The 26,412-nt window shown below is 36.9% G+C and overlaps 1 protein-coding gene across 1 annotated transcript; it reads left to right on the forward strand.

Moving 5' to 3' along the window:
* Positions 1–19,129: 19,129 nt before the first annotated feature.
* LOC147605097 (uncharacterized) lies at positions 19,130–20,387 on the forward strand. Its single transcript, XM_086794117.1, has one exon. It carries the CDS (start codon positions 19,436–19,438, stop codon positions 20,192–20,194), a length of 759 nt encoding a protein of 252 aa, XP_086650243.1. The 5' UTR covers positions 19,130–19,435; the 3' UTR covers positions 20,195–20,387.
* Positions 20,388–26,412: the final 6,025 nt, after the last annotated feature.

The following is a 26,412-nucleotide window of genomic DNA, read 5'->3' on the forward strand; positions in this document are numbered from 1 at the left end:
TTAGGAAATAAGCCGCACGATTGCCATTTCCCAAGGATAGTAAAATGAGTAGAAGACCACTTTGAGGTTGTGATTTTTAATTCTACATACGTCAACAAAATGGAGAGCACCATGTAATAAGTAATAAGTAGCAAGTATTGGCTCCCCCATTGAATAATGAGATCTAACATTGCCATCAATTTGAAAAGATGAGAAGCAAGAGAAAGATGAAGTGGTGTCACCATCGTGGTAAGATGAGACAAATGGCAAAGGGCTATTGGCATCAACTCTAATCCAAAGAGTGGTTGAAGAGAAGGAGAAGTACTTCCCATGAAGGAAGTCAAGACCCAAAATTTTCCCTTTTAAAAGAATGTAATGAGGGCATGACTCTTATCTCTACTGTTGTAACACTATTCCCACCTATAGTGTAAAGTATCACGTCAAAGTCAACACTATAGCCCAAGAGGTAAAATAAGGTGGAGTTGCACCATTTAGCAACAATGAGTAAGAATTTAGACCCATAGTACATCATGATAGGGATTCATGACTTAAGGGGGGAGTATTCATGAAGGTGTAATGAAGGGGAGTATGCACCTTAGGATGAAAGGTTGCTAGGGTTATGAGAAATAACACTGGTGGTAAATGTTAGGAAGCATTACAAACCTCAAAAGGTATTAACCAGCATGGTATATTCCTAGGAAGAAGGCCTACTTCAAGTGGGCATGTGGAGAGAAAAATCAAATTAAGGGGAGGTGGACCTAGAATCAAGGGAGCTGATTTAGGGCATCATTCGGCAAAGAATAAGCTAAGGCACAGGATGTACCTCGGCCTATTTACAGACCCCCCATCTAATGGAAATTGTGTGCGTTAGATCAACTCTTTAGCATTGTCATTATCTTATCATTAGTTCTAATTATTTTTCTCGACTTAAATTATGCCAAAATATTGATATAATCCATTACTATCTACCCTATTCACTCCCAACTAGCAAGTTTCAAGTTGGGAATGGTTTTTAGTGCTCAAAAGTTTAGGCACCTTCCATTTCTACGTGGATCACCAAGATTTACATCTTATTAATAAGTGGTCATTCAAGAATGAGGTGGTTCCTACTGTTACAAGAATGCAATTTAAAGATCATCCATAAGCCCAACAAAACTCAATTTGGGGACAGTTATATCTCACGATCTAAACAAACTTGGGGTGTTGTGGTAGCAACTCCAATTTTTTATTATTTTTAGATGCTCACCTATTCTAGATAAGTACATATGAATCAGAGTGGCAAGACATCACGTTCTGCTTGTCTATAAAAAATTTCCTAAAGATGTGGAAAGAAACAAGGAAGGTGATTGGGCTCAAAAAATGGAGGTTCACAATGATTGGAGGTGAGTTGTATCAGCTCAAAGTGGATATGGTTCCTCAACATGTTGCCAAAGAAGGTCAAGAGGCAAGGGATTCTATTCCAACTAATGTCAAAGAACCGGTCAAGACCCTTGGCTAATGATATGATGCCTCTTAACCCAGCCTTAGCTTTAGAACCTTTCAATAAATGGGGTTTAGACTTTGTCAATTGCCCATGTTTTGAACGCATGTCTAAATGTCATCCTAGCCCAAATCTAGTCCCCAAGCTTTTAATATGCACCCATTACTCACAACATCTTCATTAGGGAAAAACGGAGCTCATTTTGGGGCCCTGTAAGAAATTCACTATTTTTTGATTTATTTCTCTCCTAAAAGATCTCAAAAATAATAAAATATGAAAACGTGGCTCAGAACTGTCAGTAAGGACCACTGAACTGTCAGTTTAGAAAAGAATAAGATAATCTTTTGTCTAACTAACACGATTTTGCATTAAATATCTCCTTAATTTTTTTTGTTTCTCGAAGATTGCGCATCTCTTTTGACGACGTGTGCAGGCCTCTCATAAAGAATCCATCACTAAACTTAATGATTGTATGGATACCGCCACACTTCCACAATTCATGTTACAAAAAGACTATGAGATTGACAAGCCAACTTTGCAACCTCAGAAGCACAAAAATGGCCGATACTAGTGAGTTACAATCTCAGAAGAAGCGATTATACCATCTTCACATCGACTTAGAAGAACAATATGCTCCAGCACAAAAAAGACGAAAGGATACGGTGCTACATGCTCAACAACGGGAAAATATGAGAAGAGAAGGGCTCCAACATATTGACTTATGATGGAAGTATATATCCAAAATGTCTAGTAAAAAACTCTACACCTCCATTTGTCAATCCAACCACACTACTGAGGTTTGCAGGCGATGGACAAAATGGACTTCTTGGTTATATTTCAGCACAGTCTGCATTTGCAGAAACATATAAAACAATGTACCTACAAGAAAAGGGAGCCAGGATTCAAGAGATAGCTATTCGTGCAAAATTGGAGCAGCAGTTGCAGAATGAAATTAAGGAGCATTCAAAGAGTAAAAAAGAGTTAACAAGATCAAGAAGGAAGAGAACCATGCTTGGAGACAGACAACGAAGCAGGAAGATTAAAAACATTGCAAATTTGAAGGCTGGGACTGGTGGATGCAAGCGAAGAATTCAGGAAGCAAGGTTAGTTTGCAATTTTTTATTTTTTAAACTCAAAAATGCTCTCAAATGACTATATCTATTTTGTCCATTAATGCAAAACAGGATTGGAAGTGTTGAATAATATAGGCATATTGTGTTGTTACTATATTGTTACTATAGGAAATTATTGGAGCCTGCAAAAGAAAATATGGATCCCAACCTTCTTCCAGTTAAACAAATGAAAGGATTTCTTTCTTGTGGTGTAGCAAAAGGTTTGATTGAAGAAAAAAATACAAAACAATCAAACGCAACGTTGTAGAGGACTTTATATCCAATAATCAAGTTGATGGTACTACAATCCAAGAGGCTCTTGATGTTAGTGGAGTTAGCAGGAAGGGATATAGTTCGATTTTCCATGCGATATCCTCAACTTTGAGAGATCAAAGGATTAAACGAGTGTTACTGCCAAATCCAGCAACAGTGTGGAAGATAAGAGGTCATTTGAATGAAAGTATAGATGAGTTTATTGGACCATATATCCATATTGAAGAAATATTTCATGGTGCTAAAGGAACCACTGTGTATGACCCTTGGAACAATATATTTGTAGATCTACAACAACTTCAAAAAAGAATGGTCGAGTTTTATGGAATAACATTTGAAGAGTGCAAAGGCATTTTGAAATTTGTTATCAAACTGGATGAGTGTGAGGTTGTAAAGGAAAAGAAAATGGAAAGGATTACTATCACATTGATGAATGGAGCACTTGATACATCATTGAATGAAGCGAGTTCGAAGTATTTTAGTGTGCAGTCGGAGAAACACATATGGTGGTTGGGCTTATTCCAGGTATGATCATTTTTTATTTCGTACTTGATTTTAGTCAATGTTTTCAAATCTTTTATAGTAAGACTTTTGTTTTGTATAATCACAGGTAAAGACAGAAGACCATGAAACACTAGATTGGGTGTTTCACCACACGGAAATACCAAGAATAATTAAAAGACAAGTGCAAGGAGAGAATCTCCATGTTGCACGAAAAGGTGATTTTCAAGTAGAGTGGCATATGGCGGGGGATCTTAAAACACTTAAGTGCATGTATAACGTTAGTAAAGGAGGTAACTCAAAGTCTCCTTGTCTTTACTGCAAAGAATCAGCTCAAGTAATGGATTCCAAATGGTGGAAGAGAGCACCTAATAGAGATAAAGTTGACCCTGACTTCAAGGCCATTCTTGACATTCCACTATGTAATGTTCACATATGCACATTGCATGCTCTATGTCGAATTATTGAGAAATTGGTATTTTTGTATATTGGATTTGCTTGGAAACTCCGTCCCGAAAGAAATAGAAAGGATGCTCTTCATGCATTGGAAAAAGTGTTATCCGATATAGGTCTGCATGGAGGTGATGTTCATATCACAAAGGATTTTAAAAAGTCTACCAATGGCAAGGAGGTACCAATCAAGCCCTCTATTGGTGGTGTTAAGGCAAGAAGATTCTTGTCTCGACCCAAACACAATAGTAAGCAAGTAAGGCAAGGTAGAACAGTTTCAAGGATTAGTTATGGATTGTGGAAGCAAGTCCATAATGCCGTGAAAGATCATGAGGCAGATGGGGAAGCACGAAATGTGAAGGCAGAGGTGTGGAGGTCTCTTGATCAACTCTTCATGTTCTGTGACAATGTAACATGGACAAAGAGTGATTACAAGAACTTTAAAGAGGCAATTAAACATTTTGGGAAGTCAATGAAAGACGCATGGACAGCCTGCAATATAACTCACTACATGGTAAAGTGATGTCTTCTTCTTTTACTTAAGTGTGATCCTCTTTTCTTTTATAACTTACTATGCATTCTTATGTCTTTGTGAAAACCGCATATCATCTACAACCACCTTCCCTATTTTGTCAAAAAGTATGGATGCCCAGCAATTTGGTCTACCCAAGGCATGGAGAAGTCTCACTACATGGCACGTAATGCATTTTTCAGACACACACAACACTATGGAGGGAGTCAAAAGGCAAATAGTCTGAAGGAAGTCTTCCAATGGTTTTACCGAGGCATTCTACAAAGGCTGCATGCTAAAAGAAAAGTTGCTAGTTCCAAAGTCAAGCTTGCTTTTATTCTAGCCCAAAAGCAAAGACGAAGACAAACTTTGGACAATTCAATGGCAGTAGAGAGACATAGACAGTGGAGGGATTCGAAGATATTTAGAAACCATAAATGGACAAGTAAACATGAATAGCAGTTTGTAACTTATTGGTGTTATGTCCACATGTTTTCAAACTCAATCAATAGATTTTTATTCTGTGGAACAAGTGACTCTTGGTGTTATGCCTATATGTTTTGAGACTCCATCAAAAGTATTTCTTTTGTGAAACATGTGATCTATATTAACAAGCATCAATACATCCATATATTAACACACAAAAAATTCAATCAATACTACTAAATTATGCTAGACATACTGTTGATCCTTACCAATAAAGTACTGAGTGTCAAATGCTTTTAGAAGCTTTTGAGTGTGGGAAGAGTACTGAAGTGTCGTACGGTGATGGGACAAATGCAAAAGGGTACTGATCGTCCGTACGGACAAGGAACTGATGAGGATCAAAGACTTTGTACAAATCAGTTCAACTTCAACATAATGTTTGTGCTATATTTGATGACTAAATCCTATTACTCCCAAGGCTTGCGAGTCGGAACTCTCTTTTTGAACTTGATTGGACTCTTTTTCTTCCTTATTGGCTTGATGTCGACTTTCTGTTTATCAATGCTTGCCTCTGTTGCTTGTCTGAGAGGGGTATCCTTGTCTTCAGCTATCTCCACGTGTTCTTCTTCTTGGATTGTGTGGCCTGATGCAATCATGGGTGGCTCTCAAAACCTTTTGAGCTTGTGTTTTGCATAGCCCTCTAGACATTTGGGCTCCTTAACACCACATGCTAATGCATAAGAAGTGTAAGACAAAAAGTAAGAGGCCCTAGAGGCCTGCTTATTCACATAATCCCCAAATATATCTATGGCGGACAACCTCTCTATTAAAATGATCTTTTCCTTTTGCCATGGAAGATCATGTCCACCTAAAACCCTAGACAAACATTTAAAGAAGTAAACAATGGCTTCTCCATTGTTGCTCAACTGCCTATGGTAAATCAAGATCTTAGCACTGCCTAGATCATGAATATAATGAGCTAGGCTTGACATTTTGCCAAACCCAGCCGGCCTGCTTCCACTTGATCTCTGGAGGAATGTGTCATCCTCAATTTGTAGCTGCCATGTATCAAAAGATTGTAGTGAGACAATGATACATAACTACAAAACATTTAAACACAAGATAAAGTATTTGATTTGAAGTAATAATATCATACCCTCTCATTTTCATCAGCAACAAGAAGTTCATCTTTCCAAAGATTTATTCCTCTCCCCTCCAGTCCAGCCTCTTCTTTAAGTTTTTCCTTATGAAGTGCTGAGAGATTCATAGCTTCCTGGGTGAGCTGGAAGGCAGCTTCATCTGGCTCTTGGAAATTTTCAGCCTCTTTGAAACAAATAGTAAGGGCCTTTGCAGGATCAAAAGTTGTTTCCAAAGCTAGCAGTGAATGGTCATCCTCTATGCCAACCTCCTTGTCAAGCCTTGAAGCCTGGGCAATAAGGGAAATGGCATAGTCCTCCCTCAAATTGAACATACACTCTATATCATGGAGGAAAACATAATCTTTACCACCAATCAAGACACCTGGAAGCATGGGCACTGCATAGTTGCTGCTCTGAACATCAAAATCTTCAACTGGCTGTGCTGCCCTAAGAGTTTCAGTCCTCAGTTGAACAAGGTCAAGAGCAGCCACTTGCAGCCCCTCATCCTCGAGGTTGATATCTTCTTCCTGCTCTGCCATATCTGTTGCCATAGGAATATCCTCTTTTACCTCCGCTACAGATATATCTTCTTCTTCAGTCTCCTGTCCTTGCTCTTCTAGAGATTGTTGTTGAAAGACAATGTACATAAGGAATGCCATGTTTTCCTCAAGCACTCTACACTTTCTGGTGTGCAAGTTACAGCTGAATTTATATTCCTCAGGCAGGCTGTCAAACCTTCTATTCACATGGTACCTCAGCCTGTCAATGGAGACAATATGATTTAAATGCACAAAAACCTTTTCACCTTCCACAATCCTTCCTGCCTCTGTCAGTTGTTTGAAGGTATCCCAATGGTCTGAAAGGAAATCTCTGTGATGCCACCAAAAGAGAGCTCATAGTGAACTCCCTGTTGAAAATACTGTGGTATATGTGGAAGTTCCTCTGAGCCTTGCACTTGTGAAGAAAGTCAAATAGGAGCAAATCTGGAGATTTGTCCTCTTCTGGTTCCCTTTGTTTTGAAAGGGAAGACTCACCTTTCTGCTCTAGTCTCTTGCTTTTTCCTGAACCAAAATTTATATAACATGAATTCTATAAGCTCACATATGCAATCAGATAATGTATAGGATATCACCAAACAACTCTCTTCATAAGCACACATGAATCACCTGGTGATTGCTGTGGTCTGAGTATAGCAGCAGAAAAGTCCAGCTTCCTCTTGAAAGGAGGGGCCTGAGAATCAACTGTTCCAAGCAAAAACCTTTCTCATCATCAAGAAAGACATCCCCATGGACATAGAAAGCAGAACAATGAGGAAACAGTAAAAACCAAAAGGGACACAAGAATTTGCAACAAAACGCGATGCAGATACATTTGAAAAATGTCAAGTGCTCTCCTCGCATTTTGTTGCAAATTCTAAATTTCTATTGACATCCATCTCCAATCAAATGCTAGGGATATCTCACAATGTTCAGGACAGTAAATGATACCAGGAGGAATTCCCCAGGGCAAAAGAGAGCAAAAGAAAGAGGAAAAAATAAAAACTAAAACAAATATCAGAATTTGCAGGAAAACGCGATTTGGAGCATTTGAAAAATGTAAAGCACTATAATCGCATTTTGTTGCAAAATTCTAAATCCTATTCATATCCATCTCTAATCAAATCCTAGGGTGATCTACTAGATTTCTAGGCACTGAGATTCAAGAATTCTACAGATGGAAGAAATATATATCAGAAAACATTGGAAAGGGTATAGATCTCTGACCTTTCTTTTCCTCTTCCATACTGTTGGAGTAGCCCTGGAGATTCTCCTGCTCTCTTCCAAACTTGAGCTGTAGCACTGGTAACCTGGAGATCTGGTAATGGTAGTAGTCTTCAGACAGGTTGCAGAGTGGATGGAGTGTGTTGGGTAGGAAGTGATCAGAGTGGGAAAGAAAAGGATGATGGGAGGGTGCTGGCAGGGATGGAAGACGGGGAGGGAAAAGTGTTAATGGATCTAATTATGAAATCATGATTGGCACAATTTCCAAGGCAAAAAGTGACCCACAAATTTCAAATTCCAAAAGATCTGGGTGGGACCCACACGTGTTAAAAAACAACTATATTTCACACGTGTGGTATTTAATAACTCCTTTATTTGTATTTTGCAATAATCTACTCTCCTAACTCAGTTCTCTTGCATCTCTACCTCTCTACTCTACACCATCAGCATCTAGACCAGCAGCAGCAGAGGTTCATCCCCAGCACAGGATACTCATCATCAGCACAACACACTTGCAGATAGCTTCCAGGTTAGTAAGACAATCTATTTCCTTCTCTTCTTGTTTAATAGTATATTAGGGTAAGGAACTGATTGATGTGATGTAGGTTAGATATTATGATAAATATTATATGCATTTTTTAGATTTTCTCCACTGCATGTAGAAGTAGGAAGACTTTTTATTTGGGCCTGTTGAGTGAGAGCTTGATCACTTCTTGATGTCTATAGGCACAATCCATGTTGCACCAAGCTGCATACACACTGAAATGACTAAAGGCATGTTGAAGTATGCTGTCTCTAGAATTTGCAGCAAAACGCGAGGAGAGGGCTTTAGAAATCTCAAACAGCCCAAATCGCATTTTGTTGCAAATTTCAAAATGCTTCTTCATCCACCCATTTCATTGTGATTTTGTAACTTTCTAGGCTATTCAAGGCTGCATAGTTCTTGCATAAACTCAATACATATTGTTTATAGTTGAAAAGACAGAGAATTCATTGTAGGGATGCAATAGCATGTTGTTTCAAGTTTTTGCAGAAAAACGCGATGATGAGCTGTTAGAAATTTCAAATCATCATAATCGCGTTTTGTTACAAATTGTTCAATTTTGCTTTATCCAATTTGTCATCACCTTCTTTTATCATTCCATGTTCTCCATGGTTGTAATCTTCTTCTATTGCTTTGTATGGACCTTTTCAGAGTGATGGCAAGAACCAAGGCAACTGCAAGGAGGTCTGGCAAGGGGCCAGGGCTTGCAGCAGCAAGCAGCTGGGGCTGATGTCAAGGAATCTAGTGTGCCTCCAAAAGGAAGAGTTGCACATGGCAGGAAGGGGAAGCCAATGAGCATGCTGCAGCAAAAGTCCAAGAGGTTAAAACATTCTGCAGGTGTGCTAAAGGAGATCAGGAAACAACAAAAAGCTATAGGCTTTGCAATCCCCAAGGCACCTTTTCAGAGGCTAGTGAGAGAAATTTGTGATAGCTGGCACCTTGGTTTCAGGTGGAACAGGACTGCCATTCTTTCCTTACAGGAAATGGCAGAGGATTCCTTGGAGAAGTACTTTGAAGATGCAATGCTTGTAGCAGCCCATGCTCACAGGGTAACTCTGATGGCCAAGGACTTCAACACATTGTCTAGAGTGAGGTGGAGGTATGACAAGCTGGTCCATCCTGTGGAATGGCAGGACATAAAAATGAGAGACATATTATTAATTCCACCTACAAGGAAATTGAAGGCAGACAAGGTGAAGGTTGTTGAAGTGACCCACTCAATGAGCACCAAGAGGGAAAGCTGCTTATGAGGAGTCACTGAAGCAGCAAATAGAAGAATCCAAATCTGCTATAGATGTGGAGACTGTACAGATGGAGCTACAGATACAGAGAAGGTTGCAGGAGCTGGGCCCTAACATAGTTGTCCATATTGAAGATGATTTTTCAGAGAATAATTTTGACTTGACAAAAGCATGCTTGGCAGCATTGGCTCATAAGAATGAGTATTGCTCAGATACTATCATTCTTGCAATGCTCTAGTAAGTGTCTTTTATTTTACATTTGTTTGCAAAACAATCCTTATTATACCTCCTCCCTTACACCTTACCTTAATTATTGTTTTGTCCAATGTAGCATGATAAGAAGCTGGCTGAACCATGCTGTACAGCATACAGTTTATATTATTGATCCTGCAATTTCCTTCAAGTTAAGAGATCCAAAGGAAACTCCCATGGATATTTCCAATTGGTTCAGACACTGTGATTTTGATCATGTTGATATTTTGCTACTTCCATACCATAACAAGTATGTGTGTGGCTGCTTCTTTTGGGATTTTCCTTCAAGATTGAGTACTCTTGTAGCCTTTGATTTCTTAATGCTTTTTTCCTTATGCAGTGACCACTGGAGCTTTGCTTCTATTGACATCCAGCAGAAGCAATGCTTTTTATTCAACTCTCTTAGAAACACACACAGAGAGGTGAAATTGTAAGTGGTTTGTGTGCTATTTTTAACTTTAAACTTCATTATTTGGATTTAATGCACACTAGCTGAATTATATGTATTGCAGTTGTATTAGAAGACTTCTAGATGCATTGGATCAGTGTCCTCCTAATGTCAATCTTTTGGATTCAATAGAGCCAATAGATTTAGAGGTAGAAAGTTGTTCCCTCTACTGATGTCTATTTCATGCTATGCCTTTGAACTTATTGAATAATTTTATTTTGTTCAGACATTAACAGTTTCTAACATATCTTTCCAACTATCCAGACACCACAACAAGATGATTCAAGTAGCTGTGTGGCTGGAGAGTGCTGATTAGTGCCAAATATATACTTTCAAACTATTTTGAGATAGGACAGCCAGAGCTTGTAAGAAAAAATAATTTTCATTTAGTTTCAAAAAATTTGATATTGGTACAAAGTGTTCTAAATCATCATATCTCATTGCAGATGAGAGAAGATAGCTTCAACTCGAGCTATGTGTATAGTTTCAGAGCTGATATAATTTGGAAGTTTTTGAAGTATGCCTTCCCCAAACCTATTGTACCAACTACTGTCGAGTTGGGTGAGAGCTCTAAAGTCCGAGAAGGTGTCATACACCTTGATGACACAGATGATGCAGATGTGGTGCCACAAGAACAAGGACCTAGTGCTGATGAGGAGAAGCCACAAGAACAAGGACCTGCTCTGCTGCTGATGTTATTGAGGAAATGATGGAGCAGCAGCAAACAGATGCTCCAGGGGCAGTAGAGGAGACAATGGAGCAGCACCAAGAGACTGTACACGACAGGATGGAGCAGCAGAAAGTAGATTCTCCAAATAAAGATGATACGGTGAGCTTGGACCATGTAGAGCAGCCTCTAGATCAGCCTGTAGATAAATAGAAAATTGTTGTCAAGAATATGTTCTACATATATAATTAAACACTTCTATACAGAATTTTACATTTCTGAATATAATACCTTTGTTTATGGAGTCTGTGTTATCTCAATTTTCAAATTTTCAATGTCTTTGCATTTTATTGATCTCTCTCTTCTTTTGAGCACCTGCAAAAAAGCAATATGAAACAATAGGGTAAAGTAAACTAATAGCAGTGCTTAATGAGACTAGGATAAGTCACATGGTATACCTTCTTATTGTTGTAGATAAATAAAAAGTCCTTTGAAATAGAACCTTCTGTCTCAAATAGAATGTCATTGCGCAATTGAGCTAGGGAGCAACATTGTCTTAATGTGATATTGACTAGCAACATCAATATCAAGAAGTTTATTTTCTGCACCAAAAGAATCTTCATCTTGATCCATTGGGACTAGTTTTGTACCTAGCATTCGACTGCGCTTATAATAAAAAGAAAAAATGAAATTTTGTGATGCAACCATGTACTTCAGTTGCATAGAAGGTTGGACAACCTCACAAAACACTGAACTACATGTCTTCTTATCCCAACCTTTATACAAAAATTGTGGCATGCATGCCAGACTTGTTGCTTTAACTGTGAACATTGTTTTTGAAACCTTCACTGGAAAGGTATTAAACAAGACTACAAAAACTGTGAGAGGCATGCATAAAGAAATTTTTATTATCCTTGTGGTAATATTGGGCCTCAGAGCTTTCTGTACTTCTTTGAAAAGCTTGGCTCTATATGCCTCTGTAACACTAAAATGTGGGAGAGGCCAATCCACTGAATTCCATGCTGGAAGGTCTTGTTTTCTTAACACACCATGTGTGTTTGCATTGTCCAGCAACTCATAAAAATGATCAGTAAAAAATATACCGGATTGAGCTAGCTCTGTTGCACATCGACCTTGGTATTGTTGTTCTCCTATCGATCCATGCAAAACATCTCGATGTTTTGCCATGTCCCATACGATGAAGGGTATAAATCTGAAATAAAATAACACAAGAATATCAATAAGCAAAGAAAGAAAGCTTTATCTTAAAAATCCATGCACCTCATAAAGAACAAAACCACAATAGAAAAATATACAATTAGGCCTATGTTGCGGAAGATCATTTGGATAGTCTCCTAAGACAAGTTCTTTATGCATGTACACGTGCTGAATCAAAACTTCTTTCACCGATGTCTTTCCTCTGGTGATTTTAAAATCTCGTACTCTTCCCTTCCATGATGCCAAGAAAATGTTTTTTGTCTGGGGTCTCTTTCTTTTACTAGGTTGCATGAGCACCCATGCTCCTTTCGAAACAGTAAACCTTTCCCAAGTTCCTTCCGTTTTGACTGTACTTGAATTCTCTACCGAAGAAATAGAAGAAGCAGGTCGACGGGGTAAGGATGTGTGGTATAATTCTGCCTTCATAGCATTATCATCCCACAGAGCGTCTTCCACAAGAACGACCATAGTTTTTATTCACCATGGATACCTTGTGAATCTGTAACCACAGCAAAGTAATGTAAACAAGATAACAAAGTGAAGTTTCAAGAAAGAGAAAGTGGGCAGACAGATAGTTGACAAGAAACATCTTACTCTAAGCCAAACAGGATCAAGGGAGCAGTTTTGGAAAAGAATGGTAGACCTTTCGAAGGAAAGGCAGCACAACAATTCAAAGTTCAAAGGGAGGTGGAAGCGGGAAGGCCCTTGTCAGAGAAAATGTCAGACTAGATTCTATCTTCATGTCCAAAGATCTTGTGAGAATAAAAAACCAATCTCCACATTAATGTAGCACGCTTGTACCTACATAAAATATTGTTTCTTTTATCTATTTTCTTTTATTTTTGTGAATTTCCAACGTTACGTTGGCCCTCTGTTCATTGGTTGAGAGCTTATTTTTCCAAACCGTAAAAGGCCCCAAAATGAGCTCCCTTTTTCCCTAATGATTCTACCCAAACCCATTTTTAGGTCAAAAGTCCTAATATTTTTAGCTCATTACCCAAGTTTTGGATGTAGCAGGTCCAAAACTCAATTTTAGGATGAAAGTCCTAATTTTTCAAGCTTAATCCATTACTCGGGTTTTGAACACAAGTCCAAATCTCTAAAATCATTGAACATAATCAATCTATAGCTCAATCATTTATTTGAGTTCTAATTGAACTTTATCAATCAACCAATTTTTGAACACAAGTCCAAATCTATGGAGTGACTGGACATAATCAATCTAGAGCTCAATCATTTACAAAGTTATGATTGAGCTCTTTCAAGTACCCATGTTTGGACACATTTCTAAATCGCATTCATGTCCAAATATTTTGAGCTCAATCCGATACCAAAGTTTTGGACACAAATCTCTAATGCCATTGCACATAATCAATTTATAGCTTAACTCGGGTTCTGATTAAGCTCTATCAATCAACCAAATGGAGCAATTGGAAATTATCAATCTAGAGCTCAATCATTTACCAAAATTTTGACACAAATCTATGAAGAAATTGGACATCATTGCATATAATCAATTTAGAGTTCAATCATTCAACCAGGTTTTAGGTACAAGTCCAATTCTATGGAGCAATTGGACATAATTATTCATTTACTAAAACTATGTTTGAGCTCAAGTGACAAAGTATGATTGAGCTCTATCAAGTGCCCATGTTTGGACACATTTCTAAATCTCATCCTAACCCAAATGTAGTCCCCAAGTTTTTGACGTGTGTCCATAACAACTCATAAAGGGTCTTATCCTACCCAACCCCAATTTTAGGACAAAAATCGCAATCTTTTGAGATTACACAAGCTTTGGATGAAAGTCCTCTTTAAAGCCATTGCACGTAATCAATATATTTCTCAATCAATTAATCAAGTTCTAATTTTTTAGCTCTATCAATCAACCAAGCAATCAATTAACCAAATTTTGATTAAGCTAAATAAGTTGTGCCCAAGTTTTGCACTTAGGTTCAATTCTTTAGAGAGACCATCAGGGCTAATTTAGAGCTTCAATAATTTCCCAATTCTTGATTGTACTCTATCAATTGCCCAAATTTTAAACTAAGGTCCAAAACTCTACAACCCTCATCATACAAGATAATTCTATGGCTCAAGCAATTACCCAAGTATTGATTGAGCTCTATCAATTGCTCAATTGTAGCCCATTTTTTTGAAGACATAATACATAACTAAACTAAATATCATTTATTTGCCTAACCTAAATGCAAGTCTAAAATTTTGGACTAAGGCCCAAAGCTTACAAAATAATTCTAGGGCTCAAGCAATTACCCAAGTATTGATTGAGCTCTATTAATTTTAGCCCATTTTATTAAAGACATCATACATAACTAAACTAAATATCATTTATTCACCCAACCTAAATATAATTCTCGAGTTTTGGATTTAGGTCCATAACTCATATAATCTCACCCTACCCAACCTAATGTTTTAGACATAAGTCCAAAACTAGGATGTTTGCTTATAACTAAAGTGCTACTAGTACAATTGGTTTTGTATCCAAAAATATCTATTTCTTTTATTTATATACGTAGTTACACCTATATAGAGGATTAAATTTGATCAAAAGATAACCCAAAATGAATAAGTTATAGTAGATTTTGTTATATATGTAGGTATGCCTTGGAGATTTTGTTGTTGTACAATGTTGACATTGTGGCAAACTACTACTGTATATTGGGTAGTAGCATGTTGAGTAGTAGCATGAATGGATCAAAAAATATATTTTTATGATACATTAAACATCTTGAGTAGTAGCATGAATGATACAATTCAAAGGAATTATGTATTCTCAAGAAATGGTATAGAGATATGTTGTAGAGCATGGTATAAAATGCATCCAAAAAATAGCTACAAAGAGCAATATGAACATGGTACCTATGAGAAGAGCAATGCATGTAAACAGGGAAATTTTAGAAAAGGGTAAGATTATGTTGAGATGAGAAGAGCAATTATTCATGATTTTATGTAGAACGATTCTAAATGGATGCCCCACAAGAATATGGCTATAGAGGATGGAAACAAGGGAGACATGATTAGTGAAACTAGATGTGTGCAAGCAAGTGGATATTTTTCAAGGGTTTAATATGGCATTGAAGGATTTGAACCATATGGAAATGTCTACATCCACTTGCAATAGGATTTGAAATATAGAATTCAAGCATGTTAGCCTAGTCCAAAAAAAATGAGTTTTCCAAATGAAATCTTTGTACTATGATAAAACTCCAACTAGGGGCACCAAGAGCCAAGATGAAAGGAACAAACTTATGATGAAGCGAAAACCACATGTGCTTAAAATATGTATTATGCTTGGCATATGTGCTCAACTATGTATGTATGAAATCCTTCACAATATTAAAACACCTATGAAATCCTTCACAATATTAAAATACCACAACAACTATGTGCATGAAGGCTCAAGATAGCTTAAAAAGAGATTCATATAAGTATTCAATGGAAAACTAACCATGAAGTGTTGTAAACAAAGTAGTTCTTTATTTTTTCAAAGCTTGCATAACTATCTTTGAACCATTTTTCCACTAGTATGAATTATTGTTGTTAAATAATATATTTATCAATACTTGTTTCACTAAAAGTTGTTTATAAAAGCACCATGATTTGCATATCTCTTGGTTGAATATAGAGAATTTTAAATGAATCTAATATTGAATTAATGTTATTATTTCAAAGTGATAACAAACTTTATGCACTAATATGAATTCACAAAAGAAAAACTTATTGAAACTCCCAAATGTAGTGAAACTTTCAAAGGCAACGAAAATCCCAAGTGTGATGAAATTTCCAAACGCAATGAAATACCCAAAGTTAATGAAATTTTCAAAGGTAATGAAAATCCCAAAGTCGATGAAATTCCCAAAGTCGATGAAATTTCTAAAGGTAATGAAATTCATAAAATTAATGAAATTTCCAAAGGCAATGAAATTCCCAAAGTTCATGGGATTCTGACAATTTCAAAATTCCCAGAGTGTACATTTTCTTGAATTTTCTATTACAATATTAAAACACTACTAAAAGAAAAATTCCCAAATCAAGGAGCTAAGTAGTGCACGATGATGATAAGCTTGTTGTACTTCAAACTTGTACAAGACTAAGGTTCTAAAATAATTAAATTGCAATGCTTTCGATTCTTGAGTTTGCATTGGCCTGAATACATCCCTTTTCTAAATTTGGAAGTAATAAAACTACCCCTTATCTAAATTTGGAAGTAATTAAATTATCCCTTTTTGTACCAAACTTATAAATTTCTTTGCAGTTTTTCAAAACCTCCCTTGGTAATGTAAATTTTACCTGAGTGTAGTCGTACACTAGATGTAATGTGAGGAGGGCTTGTCCTTACACATCAAACATGCTTTTCAAGGTATAAAATAAGCATCTTTGAAGTTTAGAGGCTTGCAAGACCTTGAATGAATTTGTTCAAAAAGCTAGAGTGAGATGTTACAAAGGATTATGCCTTCAATTACATGAATGAATGAGAAAGGGTTTCAAAATATCAATTTAATTGTATAGAGGAGCTAGAAGGGAATATTTTAGCAATTAAATAGGCAAGCTAAGGTGGCTAGCTAGATTAAAAAAATATGAACATGTTATTATAGCATAAATAATGTATTGTTTTTATGTTATGAGCATGTTATAAATATAGATGGATTTGCAAATGTATGATTTTTATGTATATGAAAGTATAGAAACCTCTGGTGAATCTTTTAAAATGCATACCTTATATGTATGTAGTGTTTTTTTTGCGATTTTATTTTCATAGCCCACTCAAAATTAGTGTTTTTTTTGTTTTTGCCACTTTTTTTGCCAGAGGTGTTTGCTTGGAGACCAACCTTTCCATGTCGGACGAAAAATACCTGTGTGTGTCTATCGATGGTGGGCCTTTAATGCAAGTGGCTGTGGACCATGTGCATAGTTGAAACGCAAACAACTCTATTTAGCCAATGTTTTCTTGCCACCACATCAACTTGAGAACTTGTCTGTGAAAATGTGTGAAGGTCCTCCAAAGTCCTTAGTGTAATAGTTTGAAAGTCAAAATACATTTTTAACTTTTTCCAAAATATTCAAAAAAGACACGTTAATTGGGAGGTGAAAACAAAAAAGTCCTTATTGGGAGGTGAAAACAAAAAAGCCCTTACTGGGAGGTGAATACATTTTTAACTTTTTCCAAAATATTCAAAAAAGACACGTTAATTTGGGAGGTGAAAACAAAAAAGTCCTTATTGAGTGGAGCTAAGTTTTTGACTAGCAAAGGTAGTACCTCTCTCTCTCTCTCTCTCTCACACACACACCTGGGTTCAAGTCTCTCCGTCGATTGGTCTCTGTGAATCAATAAAGTCGACGTTAAGCGGCTCTCTCTCACACTCTCTCTCTCTCTCTCTCTCTCTCTCTCACACACTCCTAGTACTCTCCGTCTCTCTCTCTCACACACACACATATCCACAGTCTTAGTTAAGGTCTATTTTACTAAGAGCTGTTATTGTGAGGTTGAATAAGAGTTTGTTAGTATTAGTCATGCACACAGAGCTATAAGCTATCAAGTCCGCCGCCCAGCATGCAATGCAGTACCCAAGAAAAGATTCCTCCCCCCCCCATGTCTCTCTCCAAAGCCTTGGAAGTTGGACGTCTGCCACCTCCCGACGATGAGTTCAATCTATCCATTGATGGGACTCCACCAGCATCTGTTCAGGCGATACTATTTCTCCCTCTTAATCCATTATATTTATTTATTAAAATAAACTTATATACATCATTTACTCATTTTGCGTTGTCTTTTCATTCTGATACCTTATTAATATATTCTGATACAATGTATGCATCCAACCTCACCTGCATGATTGAATGCTTACAAGTGGCCACCCACGGCCGATTAGATATCTCTATTTGGTCCTGGATTTGCTTCGCATCATCTGCATTGACTTAATATAATATAATATTATATATATATTTATATATGTGTGTGTATGTGTAGATTTATATATGTTTATACACACATACATCATTACATGTATGTATAACACACATGTAATCATGTATGTGTATACACATATATCATTACATGGCATTGTGTGTATGTTTGTGTACATTTATATGTGCGTGTGTACAAATATACCATTACATGTGTGTATGTACATGCACATATAAGCGGTCGACTCGCTGAAGCGATCGAGTTTTCCGCCATGGACTTCTCCATACACACATGTAATGGTATATTTGTACACACGCACATATAAATGTACACATACATACACACATGTAATGATGTATGTGTGTATACACATACATCATTACATATATGTACATCATTATATACATGTCATGATGTATAATGTATATGTTTGTGTATACACATATATGATTACATGTAATGTGTGTGTATATACACATACATCATTACATATTTGCATGTATGTATGTAATGATGTATGTGTATACACACATATCTCATTACAAGTATGTATGTATGTATATATGTATGTGGACATTTATATATGCATGTGTATAAATATATATACATACATACACGGGTATAAATATATAAAAATCTACACATATATATTAATTTATATTTATAATATATTTGAATAAGATTATTTTCCCTTCAATACAATTCTCCACCCATCCCAAGATTTATAATAGTAAAGTGCATTTTGAATATTACTGTTTTTTAATAGAATTAAACTTTTCCAATTAGAATGCCCTCCATGTTCCAATAATATATATTTGTATATTTGTATGTGTACATTTATGTATGTGAGTATAAGTATATATGAATGTATACATACACACACATACATACATTCACATATTTATTTATTTATTTTATTTATTATTTGAATAAGATTACGCAAATTTCCACCCGGCCCAAATTTTATTCGAGATTTATATTAGTAAAGTGCATTTTGAATATAATTGTTTTTTAATATAATTGCACTTTTCCAATCCTCCATGTTCCAATAAACAATTTTTCCGTGTGTTTTTTTTGGGGTTGAATATTTGCGTATTGGAATGATAAGAGGGGGATGAATTATTGAAGGGTGCAGACGTGAGGTTGACGAGATGCAGAAAAGAAGATCGAGCGAAAAGGGAAGAGAAGCATATTTATTATAGGTGGTCCATGAGTCTGATACAGGCGAGCACCCTAGTATCATGTGTGTAGCTGGTGAATTATATGCCTAGAAGCTTGTTGCAGTAAGATCTGAAAGGTAGGGGAACTGTTGAATCAAGCTCCGTGTGTGTGTGTGTGTGTGGTAGTGGTGGTGGTGGTGTCTCTCCCCCTCTCTCTCTCAATCAATCTCCAATTTCAATTTCTACTTTAATGCCTTTATATTCTGTAAGTTTGTAAGAGTGTATAATCTCTCTCTCTCTCTCTCTCTCTCTCTCTCTCTCTCTCTCTCTCCCTCAACTCCCAACCAAATGAGTAAGGAGTGGACAAAGCTGACCAAGCTTCAAGCTTCTGATCAAACCAAATCCAGATTTGCTGCAGAAGACAGTCAAGAATCAGCGCTTTTTAGCTCTAATCTCAGCACCATCAACAATTACAGCTTGAAGCAGTGCCACGGCCAAGATCGATCCCGCAGTGAGTTGTATCCAACCAAAGGCCTGATCAAAACCAGCAAATTACTGCAAATGGTGAGAAGATGGAGAGCACAGAGCAGCAAAAGCGCCAGGAGGCCGAAACCTGCAAGCTCATTAGTGTGCTCTTTAAGTTTACCCAAGTGTGCAGCATTCTCAAGCTGCCAACACTCTGATAATGAAGGTGATGATGAAGAAGAAAAAGAAGAAGAGGCTGATAAACTTACCAAAGAGGATTATAGGATATTAAGATCATCGTCTGGCCACAATAAGCAACCAACTACTCCTAAAGGTTATCTTGCTATGTATGTGGGTGAAGAAAGGAGGAGGTTTCTGGTTAAGACCAATTTTCTTAATCACCCCTTGTTTAGTGTTTTATTAGACAAAGCAAAAGAAGAGTTTGGGTTTGATCAGAAGGGGGCCCTTAATATCCCTTGTGATATTGCCTTCTTTCAGCACATTATGTTGCTGGTGGAGTCCAATGATCCTTCTTATAGGGATGCAGATCATGCAAGCATTCTGTTGCATTTCAACTCTGCTTCACGCACAGATAATACTGCAGGAGCCACAGCAGCCACCAACAACAATTGTGCGAGATAATTATGCGCCAGATCATGAATTAAGCAAGCAATCGATATGGCTAATCTTGGGTTCGATTGCAAGGTAAATTTCCTTTCCCATGCAGAGGCTTTAATCATCTCAAATCCTCGATAATTATTAAGGCGCTCAAGGAGTAGATTATATCCTAATCAAAGGAAAAGAGGTTTGTATTAATTAGAGAAGACTGCTGCAAAAGCGGTGATGATGATTCCGTGGGTGAAAGCCCAAGCGAATTATTTGCCCGTTAATTAATGCAAATTGTAATGAGTTCTAGTACGTTTAATTCTCTGCTTTTTTTCTTAAGTCTTTATTTTAAACGCTTGCATGTGAACCTCTTGACGTGGGGTTCAAAATTCTATCCGAGCACCACCACCACACACACACACACACACACACACATAGCTGTGCACACCACACACACACACACTTTTTTTTTTTTTGTGGAATCCACACACACACACACACACTAGCTGTGCTACGACAATGACTGTTCTGTAATGTCGCAGCCCTACTCAATACATGAAACATACTTATTATAGACTCTTGTACAACATTCCAAGTGTGTGTCAAGATACTGAAAACCGAAAGTCAACGTAGGCCCAAATATTTCGGTTGCACGTGCGAGAGAGAATGTGTGTGTGTGTGCGTCACATACTTGGGGGCACTGTTTGCAGAAAACATTTTTCCCAACAATTCAGAAAACCTCCAACCTCAAATTTCTGTAGGTTTTTCCCCAACGTTAAGGTTTTTTTAGCAAAATTATAATTAAAATTGTAGGTTTTATGAATTTTTACTTTTGCAATTTGAAGGTTATTTTTCAAAATTTGCCATTCACCTGACACCAAACCTCGGTTTTTCCTGAACACTTCTTGGGGCTCTCAATGCTAGAAAAAAACTGCATTCTAGTGTATTTTCACCGGCCGAAATTAAGGAAAAATGGCTAAGATTTTGAGTAGGATAGATTGTCCTTATTTTGATTGCTTGAAAAATATGTTTTATACTTGATCACTGCTTGGGGGGCGGGGGTGCTGAAAATACATATTCTTGGGGCCACACTATCTCATTCAACTGGCGAGGGCACCCTTGAATAGAACAATAAGTTTATCATAAAAAAGATAAAGATGTAGCAAAGATAAACGATATTATACACCACCGCATCATCACCACCAAACATAAGATAAATACCATAATGGAGAACTACGACATAGATTTTTCCCCCCTCTCCCTCCTCTAAGGCAGCAGTTGTAATAACTTTAGACGCAGCCAACTGAGCATGTTATAACTCTTTCAAATTACTATGAAATATTGTTTTTAACATTTTGATGGAAAACATTCCCATTGGAGATGCATAATAGCAACAATGTAGGGTAAAACGGGAGCCTCCTAAGCTGGCAAGTTAGTAGAGATATTAATTTCTTAAACCTCATTTGCTTTTGGGATGGCCTTAAATTTTAACTAGGGGAGGGAGGTGTGGATATGCAAAAGTTGGTTCTAAAAAGTGAGCAAAAAGTGAAATACGTGATTTTAATAATAAGTTGAACTTCAAGGAGAAGATAAGATCCTAAAAAAGTTGGTGTGGACATGCAAAAGTTGTCCCAAAAAGTGACCAACAAGTAAAAAAGGGTGACTTTTACAATAAGTTGATGGTGACTTTCAAACATGTATGGTGCTCAAGGACCACACTAACTATAAGGGAACCTACATATCACCTACATGTATGGTGCTCAAGGACCACACTAACTATAAGGGAACCTACATATCACCTACATATGCCAAGTTAGTGGGAGGAAAGACGAGGTGGAAGTGAAGGTGAATTTCAAGTAGAAAAATGTTTGAAAGGTGGAAAGGAAGAGGAGAGTGAAAAGAGAGGGCATGGAAGGAGGTAGTGCACCCCACCTTGAACCCATCACCAAAAACATTTATGGTATCATGAGTGCACATAAGCCATTTTAAATTTTGATGTGCTTATGGTCTTTATGTTTACCTATCATTTATTAGCTACAAATGTAATTAACATCATACAATAGGGGTACTAAATATTTATCTTAAATATATATATGTATATGAAATGGAATTTATATTCACAAAAACCCTATATACAACCAACTCTTTCACCCGTCTCCATCTTCCATCCCCCTCCTCCAACTTTATTGTTCCTCCTTTAACCTCCATCCTCCTATCATAGCCTCAATATTTTCTCGTCCCTCATTGCACCTCAATTATGCCTCCCTCCCTCCACCTCTTTCCTCATCCCATATAGCCTTTTTTTTTTAAATTATACGGCCTCTATATGTTATTATCTTTTGTATATTTTTTTAATCTATACAAAGTTTTATTCCACAATTTAGATTGTTATGGACAACCTATGCTAGTTTTGGGCAACCTATATAGTCCTTCCAATAATAGTGTCTACCATCTAGCTAGTCTAGCTAGTCCATAGGTCTTTACTAAAACAAAATATCTAAATAGTCCAACGTATGGACTAGCTAGTCTATAGGTCTTTACTAAAACCAAATATACAGTATACCTCTACACTAAAATTGTTTAAGCATTCATTAGTTGGATGTGTCTAATTGATATATATAATTGTTGGAGTTAGATGAACTTTAAGGATAATCCTAGATTGTGATTGTGATTGTGATTGTGATTGTGATAAATTGTAGAAGACTAACATTAAGGTAGAGGAAAGGTTTCATGAGTTGGCAACTACCACTCAAACAAGACCTTACCTTGAATGAGTCAAGCTACTTTTTTCTAAGCCTATAAAGAATGATATTATTTGTGCATTTTAGTAAAGAGAGATAATCTAGATGAATTTAGGCATAAACTAAAGTGGTTATTTTTATAATCTTAGTGTTGCATCACAAAATCTTTTATAGTATAAAAGCCATTATTGTGCACTTAGTGGGAAAAATTGTTCATTTTCTCTTTGTAAGAGCTTAATGGGTTTCCATTCTCTTTGTGAGGATTTTTTTCTTGTGTTTGTTTGTTTTTCTTTTTTTTGGGACAGTGGAGAGAGAGAGAGAGAGAGAGAGAGAGAGAGAGAGAGAGAGAGAGAGAGAGAGAGAGAGAGAGAGAGAGAGAGAGAGAGAGAGAGAGAGAAAGATAGAGACAGAGAGTTTTCTTTGTGAATAACTTGTGTGCTCCATCCATCAAGTAGCAATTAAACTAAGTTGGCTAACTTCTAATAACAATTTCTACCATCTAGCTAGACTAATAAGCTAGCTAATCTAGCTAGTCCATAAGTCTTTACTAAAACAAAAAGGTATCTATTCCATAGGTCTTTACTAAAAAAATGTATCTAGTATACCTCTACATTAAATTTTTTTTAACTCAATGATGATTCACTCCTAAGTTAGATGTTATCTTAGTGATAAATAATTAGTAGATGTTATCGTAGTGATAAATAATAACTAGAACTAGATGAACTTGCAAGGTATAGGACTAGAGTGTAATTTTGGAAAAATTACATGATGAAAATCACCTAGATGAACTCTAGAAGATTAACATTAAGATGGAGGAAAGGTGTCATAAGTAGACGTTCAAAGCCATGTGCTACTTTGCGAAATTAGTGTGCTCTTAGTGGGATAACTTTTTATTATCTTTCAATTTTATTTATAAAGATTTGTTTTTTGTTTTTCTTTTTGTGGTGTGGGGGATTCTTCTTTTTAGGGATAGGAAATTTATCCTTGGTTTGTGAGAGTAAATAAGAATTTCTTAAAGGAAAAAAACTTTTTGTGAGAATTATGAGACTGAGAGAGAGAGAGAGAGAGAGAGAGAGAGAGAGAGAGAGAGAGAGAGAGAGAGAGAGAGAGAGAGAGAGACAAAGGTTTCTTTGTGAATATTTTCCATGCTCTTTTGGTATAAACCCTCCATCCATCCATAAAGAAGAAATTCTAGCACTCTTTGTGGCTCCAAGGGAAAATCAGCTAGCAACCTTCCAATAATACTTTCTACCATTTAGATAGTCTAATAAGGTAGCTTGTCTAGCTAGTCCAATACATTAAAATTGTTGAAATTCTATAATAATTTATTCATTTATTAGATGTGAAATAATTGTTGATAGAACTTCTAAATGAACTTTAAGGATATTCATAGAGTGTAATTTATTAAAAAAGTTCAACTAACATCTAAAGGGTACACTCAGCTAAAGCTTGAAGAGCATCAACAATTGATGATGTACATATCTAGAAAATAAAAGGAGATGGAAGAAAGGGCATGACATTACCATAGCTACAATACAACAGCAATGTAATCGACCATTGACCAAGCTATATAATTATTAAACATAACTACCATCCATTTAAGACTCCTCATTGATACCACAGCCGGAAGAGAGGGGAATTGAGACCCGAGTCAAGGAAAAACCATATCTAGCACACCTGATTAGGTTGTGTCACATGAGAAGAGAGAGAGAGAGAGAGAGAGAGAGAGAGAGGTTTCTTTGTGAATATTTTCCATGCTCTTTTGATTAAAAAACCTCCATCCATAAAGTAACAATTCTAGCACTCTTTGTGGCTCTAAGAAGGGAGAATTAGCTAACAACCTTCCAATAATGCTTTCTACCATTTAGATATTCTAAGAAGGTAGCTTGTCTCGCTAGTCCATTATACTAAAATAGTTGAAATTCTTTTTTTTAGGACCAATAATATATATATATATATATATATTATAAAAAGAAAAGAAAAACTTTACATTACATTCTTTCCAACCCCACAACAACAGATAAGTCAACCTCCATTAAGCACGCTACACACTAAATCCCATCTATCATCCTCAAAGACAAAAGAAGATTCATCCCAAGACAATTGGTACACCCAAGCAAAATGCAAGCCTCAACCAAAGCTTTAGTTAGCATCCCCAGCTAGGAGCCTATTTTTCCAGAACATCACCCTTCACCTCCCCTTTCTGAAACTAATTTTGACTGTTGGTCTAGTCCCCACTGGATTCTGAATAAAGGCAACAAAGATATAACTTGCTTGATTGACCTTCTTATACCATCTCTTTGTTCTAGGTCCATATCTAACTAGCTTAGTATTCACCTTCTACTGAGACCTTGCAAATCATCACCCCATATCATTAGGCACATCCTAGTATGTCTGCAAATGACCCCAAAAAGAGAAGGATCAGATGATAGCAGATTGCAGGGACTGAATCAACTGAAACAATTCTGCCCCACTCAATTTATTAACCAAGCATATAGACTAGCACATACATATAATTTACGCATCAATCCACTAACAGCAATTCCTATATCGCAAGCTTTTTGAAACACAATGCAATTTTTGGAGTTCCTCCAGATTTCCCATAAACAACACCACCTGATAATATTGAAGATCACATCAACATGTCCACCATTAGTTGCCTATCTGCCAATTAGCTAGTCCCCTGTTATGACTCACCCTAACCCACATCCAACAAGAGATTACTTGGTGAACCGCAACTATCGTGAGGATCTTTCCAATGGCCGAGCTCATAACCCTTAAGGTCTCCAAGCTCTACAACTCCTTGAGAAGCAATCATTGTGCCTCCCACGAGCATTGTCACACCGCCGTGTTGTACTATGAGTACTCATCCCTCCTCTCACCTCACTTCACTCACACACACTCACTATAGCATGCATTAGGGAGAGAGATTAGCAAGAGGATTAGCAAGAGCAAGACTCAATTGCACAATGGGAGAGTATGTTGTATTATGAGAGATATTCACTTATATACATGGCCATAAGTGTTCACAATCACTTAAACTATGGCCAGTCGTGCACTTTAGGCTCATAACAGGCCTAATGTTATTACAATGACTACTCTCATAATATATCCATGAAGTACATCACTTAGGACTTCATCCTAACTTGCTACCATATGCTCTTGAAGTGGGAATCGCCATAAATACTCCATCACACCATTACGAGCGCCCATCCAAGTTAGGACTTCATCCTAACTTGCTACCATATGCTCTTGAAGCGGGAATCACCATAAATACTCCATCACACCATTACGGGCGCCTGTCCAAGTTGTAGCTTTGGACACTATTGCTTCATATATTGAATGTATGACCCTTTGGTGTATCTATCGTGACTCCTTGATATAAGATAATGGTGGTAGACCTTATTAACCCTATAATTGGGTTAACATCCCCCCCTTCCTAATGGTGATCGCATCCTCGTGATTGCATTGAAGACCTTTTTGTGGTGGGGAGAATGGACAGGCTTTGTCGAT

The sequence above is a fragment of the Cibotium barometz genome, chromosome 60 (assembly GCF_041138505.1).
Source record: "Cibotium barometz isolate CiBa-2024 chromosome 60, ASM4113850v1, whole genome shotgun sequence".
Taxonomy (NCBI): Eukaryota; Viridiplantae; Streptophyta; class Polypodiopsida; order Cyatheales; family Cibotiaceae; genus Cibotium; species Cibotium barometz.

Coding starts and splice junctions, on each gene's coding strand:
- LOC147605097 (XM_086794117.1), top strand. CDS start 19,436: ATGAGTAAGGAGTGGACAAAGCTGACCAAGCTTCAAGCTTCTGATCAA.